Genomic DNA, 8,800 nt, shown 5'->3' on the forward strand with positions numbered 1-8,800 from the left:
CATGATAGAGTGTGGTTAGCTCTATTGATCACTTTGTCACATTGTTGACTCATTCATTTTTGAGTCAACTATGACTTTTGAGATCCCTTTCCTCTGCTGTGCTGCTTAGAAGGTCATCTCCCAATCTGTAAGTGTGTTGGCGATCCCTTCTTCCTAGGTGCTATACTTTGTACTTATCTTTGTTAAACTGCATCCTATTTTGTTCTGTCCACTTCTCCAGCCTGTCCAAATCCACCTGAATCCGTTCCCTGCCCTCCAGTGTGTTTACTTTGCCCCATAATTTAGTGTCATCTGTGAATTTGGACAGTGTGCTTGCTCTCCATGCCCTTGTCCAAGTCACTGATGAAGATATTAAACAGCACTGGTATAAGGACCGAGCCTTGGATAAAAATGGTCTCCTCCATAAAACCAATATTTCATCAGGTACTTCATGGTTTTGAAAGGAGATCAATAGATATTTCACATTTGATGATCACTATGAAAATACTTCACATTTAATCAACATTAGCATTATGAAAAATGCAGCAAGTAATTCCTAAATATAGGAAACAAAGGGTTTTGTTTGCTTTTAACTCCTTCAAGCAGCAGTTGACAGTATTGTGACATTTAGAGACTGGCATCATCTTGGTACCCATCCAGAACCACCTCTCAAGCACTGACCAAGAACAGAGGGTATAGGTTCTTTTCCTGTTTGTTCTGTATGGGAAATATTTATAAATGAAACCAGTTAAATTTGAAATTAAACTATACTGCTTCAAAACCCCAACAGCAGAGAACTTCAAGGCACTTTAAGTTTCTTTGTATGCTAAAAGTGAGCTTCTCAAATAAATGATGTACTAACAGGGAAAGCTTATAAAAGAGGGAGCAAACTTCAAAAGAAATCCAAGGTTTAATTAAAAAATAAATAAAATTAAGAACCTATCTTTGAGCACAAGTTTGAGAAACAGGATGCAGGGAACTGGAAAAAAAAAAAATCAAATCACAAAAACAGATAACATCCCCAAACACAGAGAGCTCTCTCTACCTCCACTTTTACTTTTATGTAACCTCTTAAAATATGCTGTAATGAACATCAAAATTCTTTTCATACTCCATTGTGCATAGTAATTTTTTAGTTTCAGGACTAAAATAATTACACAAACAGGATCTTTTAACCTACTTGGAGCTTCCACAGATGAAGCTTCTTTTCTTACTAGGAAAAGATAGATAAACATCAGGCTTTATCTTGAATTTGAGTGTATTTTAAGTGCCAAACCCCAGCCCCCATGTTTGTCCTGTGCTTCAAGTAAGTGTGCACAACTACCAATAGATAGTTATGCATATCATGCTTTTCTCTGATCAGTAGCACAGCATCTGAAACGTACTACAAAGAGAGCTCCCTTCTTAAAGCCAAAGAGAATTAAGAGAACTGCACTCATTTCATTTTGCTAAGAAGGCACCACAACTCTTAATGGGATATATTTTGTATTCTATTGCAGCAATCTGACAATGCTGTTTACGAGAACCACTTGAGCAGCTGCAAATGGTTTAGCTTTAGCAGATCTACTATACAGTGAGCATTTGCTTCATTTTTGCCAGTCAGCATTAATGAAATTCTGTGGCAAAGGGCATACATTCCCTTTCTTATAATCAATCCTAATGAGCTGGATTTTCTAAACATTTAAGAGAAAGTGGGAAGCAAAGGTTCATTTTACAATTTTCTCTTTAATGTTTCCCGGTGACAGGAAGCGCAAATTTTTTTTCTATCTTGTGCTTCTGAAGCAGACAGCTGTAATTTCAAAAATATACAGTGTATACACCCTCTGTAGGTATAGATACAAACATTTACAAAGATAAATAGCATATGGATGATTTTCTTTTTGGCCCTCTCAAAAAGAAACAAGAGGTGCTGGTCTCACCAGTCAGACGTGTGCTACTCAAGTACCAGACCAAGCAATACAGTGGTATTGTTCATTAAAAAGGAAGTTAAATCAGCATTTAAAAATCCCATATATTCTAGGGGACTCATTTTTTTTCTTTCATCCAACTAACATGGGTTAATAAAGAAACTGCCTTTGTTTAAGGTAAGTGCTGCCTACCACTCTGCCTTGCTTTTATTCCTGTAGAAAAACATCTTCTAGATATCAAACTGCACTAAATTAAAAAGAAGAAAAATATAGTTCCTAAAACATTTGGCTTCCTCTGTAAGGCTTCCCCAGTCATGGAAAAATGGGTCCATGTTATAGTTTAAGTGAGATTCTTTAGCGGATGGGCCGGTATGGAAATGTCATTCCAGGTATGAACGTCTGTACAGGATGGGCAGGAAGCGCTGGGTGAGTAGGCAATGCAGGGTGTGCTGCATGAGCAGGATAGCCCAATGGAGGAGTGTGGATGTGAGGATAGAATCCTGGTGGCAGAGCCCCATGAGTTGGCTGTTGTACTGGACCCGAGATTACCAGCTGGAGCAGGCTGCAAAAAGAAGATTCAGAGAGATGCAGCTATTACTTCAACCTTGAATTAGTCAAAACAGAAATGGTCTGTCAAGTGATCCCATACATGACAAGGAGAGCCATTGCAAAGCTTTGTTGAGACACAGCAACGTTTAAAGGAGAGCGGGCAGCACCTATGCTATTAGAGCTTCAGGCAGATTGATGTCTTTGGAGCCAAGTAAAGACAGTGCTATTTTTCAGAGAAGCACTGTTCACAATAACTAATAGTTACGTACTTTCAAAATGTTGTTCAATAGCTAGATCATCAAGAAGCAAAGAGTGCCAGTTACCATCTATTCAAAGCACAGGTGCTCTGTGAAGCTCTACAGGACTTCTCACTGGCTTCCAAATCCCTATATTAAAAAAAAAGGGCTTTTCCCCTCCCAATTATCAGAGAGCATCCTGGTTCTAATTAGAAGTGATACTTGGAAAACTTGTCTACAAGTCTTTATGCATCTAGCTCCTGATTCATTATACTGATTTTTCACAAGAGGTTGAGACTAATAGACTACAGATGGGAGGTGGGTGAGCTGCATGTCAGGTTGTATATTTGTGCAAACATATGTATGCTAGTCTAAGACTAGGTTGTATATTTGAAGGCATAAAGTCAGGTAAAACATGCACAAAAACAATGTTTATTTATTACCATTTATCACTTGTACATAAACTCCAGCAATTTAGATTAACAAATGTTGTGGGATGCATGTGTAGGGTTTTTTTCTGTATTTATACAGGTTATTATTTTACATCTCGGAGCCTAGAAAGTGAGAGAGTGATGGGTTTCAGCCTCAGGATTTTCCTGCACCAAGATGATGCAGATTTTTGAAGGAGCAGGAAAGCGCTCGGGGGGGGGGGTCCTGTTTTTTTTCTTAAACTGAATTGATACACAAGAAAAAAAACAGGTCACAGAAATACCTTTATTGGCTTCTACAATTTATTGCTAAGATGTGGCCTGACTGCATCTCACTTCCATAAGTAAATTGTGTGTCCTTGAGCATTGCAGATCATTTTAATTCCTAAGCAGCAACACTACTTTAAAACTTGGAAACTTAAGTCAAGTGCAAGTACTCATGATGAGGCATCAGCATCACAGGGGTCAAATACTGCACATCTTACAGGTTTTTGCAGAGGTATTTTTATCTGAACATTTTTCAAATTTTCACCTTTAAATTTCCCCCCACCCCTTATTTCCCCAATTGCTGCAACATCTTCCTAATCAAGCAACCTGGCAATCATACTGATCATCAGATAAAGTTACAAAATTTCTCAAGAACATGGGCTTGTGCCACTCCTTCCCTTCTTCCCAACAAACAAAGCAGGCTGAGAGTGCACAGTTCCCAAGGATTTCACCCTAGTACAGACATACCTGACCTAGCTTCAACCTAGGTAACCTATGTACTAGCGGCAGGCTAGCAGTTGGCAGCCTAAACCTTAATGCAGGCTTCAAAAACTATCCAACAAACAGGATAGATTCACCTATATTGAATTCATACTGCTGTACCTGGACTACTACTCGTAGCCATTTACCTAGTCTTAGACTAGCATACATATATTTGCACTATACCTCTGTAGGTGTGTGTGTGTGTGGGGGGGGGGGGGGGGGCGCTGGGGGGTTTCAGTTTGCAAATGCTGAAACAAAATGTTGTTCAGTCCTACTGAGAGGGGAAACAGCTTTCACTTCAGCAGAAAACAGTGTCTTCATCTTAAAGATATCTGATTTAATCCAATTTAAATTTAGTCCTCATTTCCACTGACTACACCAGGGGGTGGGGGGGGACAAAGAGGGGAGGGGAGAGGAGAGGACAGATAAAGGGGGTGAGGATTTTCCCCCTGCTAGCATAAGAGGCTGCCAAGGATTTATTTATGTTTATGAAAATAAAACAGGATTAAAATAGGAAAAAAAAATCAGCCAGGGCTCATTTTTAAATATAAACACATATTTAGGTGAACATTTTCATACCCAGATGCTCAAAAAATCATCTTAGACACCTGAATAGACATGGCTTAATTTTCAGCTACAAAAGTCTACCTGCAGACACTCAGGTTTGAACTTTCTAACTATTATCAGGGACACCCCACACCTCCCAGAAATTACACGGGGATTACCATGAGAAGAATGAATAGTGCCATTACACTTTTGGTTAGAGCACAGTACATAGGAATCAGTGATGGGGCAGAATTTTTTGGATGCTTTCATATCTGCACCCCCCGCCCCCCCATCTAATTTATCTAACTGTTTTAAAGCAGGCTATGATCCTCCAAGCTTACCTCTGCAGGTGGAGCCCTACTGATTCAGGGGTCTGCTTGTGCTGATCAGCCTGCATAAGTGGGGATTTTCTGAGTCTAAGGTCAAAAGAAGCCTTAGGACCATCTAATTTGAACTCCTTTAGAGAATGTGCCTTTACTTTTTACTATGCTACTCAGTTAGCAAGCCAAATAACTTGTTTTCTGGAAGACATACTTTAGTCAAGCACATGCATACTGTAAACTTTTCATGACAAATGTCTTGATGTATATCTTGACAAACCTAGAAATGCTTTAAAATGTACATTAGACTAAATAGAGCTTTAGGAAAAGGGCCTTACTTGTTGTGTGGTAGCCTGGAGCACACAGTTCTCAAATCATCTGAAACAGAAGAGAAGACAACAGAATAGATTTGAAATAAATTATTATTTGTGCCCCCCCCCCGGCCAATTCTCCCTTCCAGAGGCAAGGATCTTTTGTGATATGTTTTAATGGTCCAAATGTATAGTTAGGATAGCTGTTGGACACTCGGGTCACCTGAAGGGCACTTGATGCCCCAAAGCTTGTCCAACAGCTTTTCAAACTACACAACTGGTAAAGGAAATTACATCACAAAATATCCTTGCCTCTCATATACTTCCTGGAGCATCACAGCTACAACACTCCAACCCTACCATCTCCTTTCTAGGAAGGTCTGTCATAAAATACTAAATCAAAAGATGTAAATGAAAACTTATTAGGAACATTTCATCATACCACTTTACACATCATTCTTGCACAGCTGACAGTCCTTTAACCTGCCTTAGGTTTAAGTTAAACAGCCAGCCCAGAAATGCAGATGCATGGCAGGAAAACTCTGACCCAGGATTCTCACCACATGAAACAGAACTCTGCTTGCCTGGAACCCTCTGGTAATTCAACTAAAGCCTAGGGTCATTAAATAATGGTCAAAGAGACCTCCAAAGCCTAGCAACTAGTAGAGCTACCTTTCTGGAGTCAATGATACACTAGGGAGGGATGAGGTTAGTATCACATCCCAGCCATCTTTGACTCCGCATAAACAGGTACCATCAGCTCAAACCTAAACGTATGGGACAGAGCAACTAATTCATGTAAGAGCTGACTGCAGCAACTCATCTTTAATCTGAAGCTGCAGTTGATGAATACCACAGGTCCCAGCATGCAAGACTATCTTGAGCAAAACTATTCTCAAAATACAAAAAACTCTGCATCTACTCCAGATCAGAGGAAGGAAACACAGCATGTTTTAGGGAATGGATTGGGCAATCTACAACACCAAAGTCTAGAAACTGCACTATAAAAAAGAAAAAGGGAAATTGACAGCAACCTATGCAACCTACCTCTAGTGCACAGCAAAGCCCCTGATGCCATGGCCACCTGCAAAGCCTGAGCCAACCTGTCTAGAGCCAGTTCAATCTCTTTGGAGGCATTAAGTGGATTGAGTTCATCAGACAGTCTGTTTATTTCCTCCACAAGTGGAACCACGTGGTCAAAGGGCACTAGCCCCAGACGGCCATAAAGGTTTTTCTCTGTTAAGTGCACCTGAAGCATCATGAGAACTTGTAAGACACTTAGATGCAGTTTGGAATACAGCTGGTGACAGTCTCTATCATCTCCTGTGGCCGACTCCTTGGCAGCTTTACTGGCGAGGTGACCATTTGAGACAGAAGCCTTCTTTTTCCTCTTGTAAGCTAAGGGGGCCTTCACACACCAGCGGATCAGTCCAGTGAGTGGGGTGAGCTCTAAAAATCCTATTGGTAAGTTGGCTGCAATAGGAGTGTTTAAGAAGGTGATGAGTATCAAGCGGGGGTCCTCAAAGATCCAGGAGACTATCATCTCAAGCAGTTCTGAAGGGGGGATGAGGTCATCTGAAAAAACAAACCAAAAAAACCCAACTGCTCAGCAAATTGAGGGGGGAGAAAAGGGGGTGGGGGCAGCCTGGAGAAAGCAAGTTAGTCCCTTCTCACATGAGCCTGGGCTCAGCCTCTGCAGAAATCCTTATACAGCTGCCTTTGTGAGTGAGTGAGTGAGTGAGTGAGTGAAAGCACAGGCACGAATACAAGAATTGATAGAAAGGGTGGTATCTTTTATTGGACCAACTGTGTAGTTAAGTTTGTCTAACTTCATCTTTCAAATGCAAGCTATTGAGACCTGAGGAAGAATGTCTTGCGTTTGAAAGCTTGTCTAACTTTATCCCACCTACATAGTTAGTCCAATAAAAAGATATCACCGTAAGAAATCCTTGCTTCTTGCATAATTCCTAAATCACCACAGCTACCAAAATCGCTCTTACAGTACCTTTTTTGATACCGTCTTCTAAAATCCCTCTTTCACATTGCTTCAAATCAGACACTCCCTCACCTTTAGGAAGTCACGGCCAAACTGCTGGTCATGCTATCCTCCTTCACTGACTTTATAACCAGCACTGAATCTAATGCAAGATGCTGCCTAAACTGAATCTCTCTCTCAAACATGCTGCTCTCTTATTCCCCAAATTTCTCCAATCTCACCTGTCCACTTATATTACAGTCTTGGTAACCAGAGTATCTTGCCACAGGAGTTCAGAAGGAAGAGCAAGAAAAAAAAAAGAAAAAGAGTGAAGATCTCCCCTTTCACCCACACTATTTTGGAACACCTCCCCTGCTTTTTCACCCTGCTAATCACTCTCTCAATCTTGAGAGGCACATTGCCAGAACAGCTTAATATTACGATAACCACTTTACCTTTCAAATATTTCCAAAATATGCATATGGTTATGATTTCAGAGACACATCAACAGCAGTAAATTGCTGTGACATACATGCCAGCAGCTAGCACTACACCAACAGGAGTGAAGAATGCATCATGGTATGGATCAATGTTTTCTTAAAGCATGTCCCGTTTGTTGCTATTGTCCCACATTACTCTCACTCCAGCCTGCAGGTCATAGTCACTTAAAAAAAAATAAATCAAGGGTTTCATTCCACTGAAAGTACTAGACTGAGTCCTTTAGCTACTGGGCAACTGAAACATAGATAACAGCAGCTTAGGTCTGCCCATTCTGGAAGCTGGCAGCTCTAATAGGAATAGGTACTCGATTTAAGGCTCCTTCAGTCCTTGTCCTTTGTCGAGTTCACTTACCACTGGCAGAGCTACATCCCACTTTCTACCTTAACTCCTCCAGAGCGCAGGCATTGCATCCAGTATATTAAAATCAAGGTGTATCTACCAGTAATTCTAGTGACGAGTGCAAGAATGCCAACAGATAGCCAAGCAAGTGAACATGGCCGCATCAGTAGTGTGCACTACATTGCAGCCTAAATGCAGCTTACCTGAAGAAAGGTCATAGAGGGCTGTGACTGATGTTATAAACTGGCAGCAGAAGCGAGGACTGACACTGAATATTTGTTTCAGTGTTTGAATGGAACCTGGCACCAAATTACAGTAGTCATCAACTAACGCCCGGGCTAGCCTCACGCAGTATACCGCAGGTGTCCGCTGTAAGAGATATACAAGGGGAGGGGGTGAAAAGTCCATAAAACCAATGCACAAGAAATTTTAGTGAGATGCTGAGTATTTCGCTATGGCTCAATTATAGGAACACTTATTGGCCAGTACATTTTTTTGTTCATTCTGTGGGTCTCCGTCTGGCCCTCCATCCAGGAGAGTGGCCTGGAGCTAGAAGAGGAGCCACAAGGAGCCTGACACGCCAGCATTGGGCCCCACTGGGCTCTGGCACTGCTCCCTCCTACCAAGATTTGGCCCAATGGGTCCAGAACTACTACATCAGGATTGGGCCTTGGGGCCCAGCACTGCCCCCTCTTGGCCCTGTGCACTGGGATCAGGGGAGCAGATGACATGGCACTGTGGGCCAGATCTTGCCTGCAGGCCAGGGGTTGAGCACCCCAATCTAGTATATTAAGGTAATTCAATCCAACATTTAACAAGAACCTTCAACTCATAATCTACTCTCTTGCCAGAGATGTGTTAAAAACAGCATTCAAAGATTCTCACTGCCCACATTCCCCTGCAAATTTCCAATTTTGGCATTTATACTTTCCTGTTTTTTTAATAATTCTCTCTTTCCC

General features: G+C 41.3%; 1 protein-coding gene across 1 annotated transcript in view; it reads right to left on the reverse strand.

Moving 5' to 3' along the window:
* Positions 1–1,015: 1,015 nt before the first annotated feature.
* The window catches only part of CUNH7orf26 (chromosome unknown C7orf26 homolog), a 36,991-nt gene continuing 29,206 nt past the window's right edge, over positions 1,016–8,800 (reverse strand). Inside the window, exons 6-9 of the mRNA XM_006036832.3 lie at positions 8,045–8,210; positions 6,074–6,601; positions 5,054–5,093; positions 1,016–2,448 (exon numbers count right to left, since the gene is read on the reverse strand). Coding sequence (XP_006036894.1) covers positions 2,241–2,448; positions 5,054–5,093; positions 6,074–6,601; positions 8,045–8,210 — 942 coding nt within the window. The 3' untranslated portion in view covers positions 1,016–2,240. The remainder of the gene's footprint in view (positions 2,449–5,053; positions 5,094–6,073; positions 6,602–8,044; positions 8,211–8,800) is intronic.

This window comes from Alligator sinensis, unplaced genomic scaffold (assembly GCF_000455745.1).
Source record: "Alligator sinensis unplaced genomic scaffold, ASM45574v1 scaffold1389_1, whole genome shotgun sequence".
In the NCBI taxonomy this organism is placed as follows: Eukaryota; Metazoa; Chordata; order Crocodylia; family Alligatoridae; genus Alligator; species Alligator sinensis.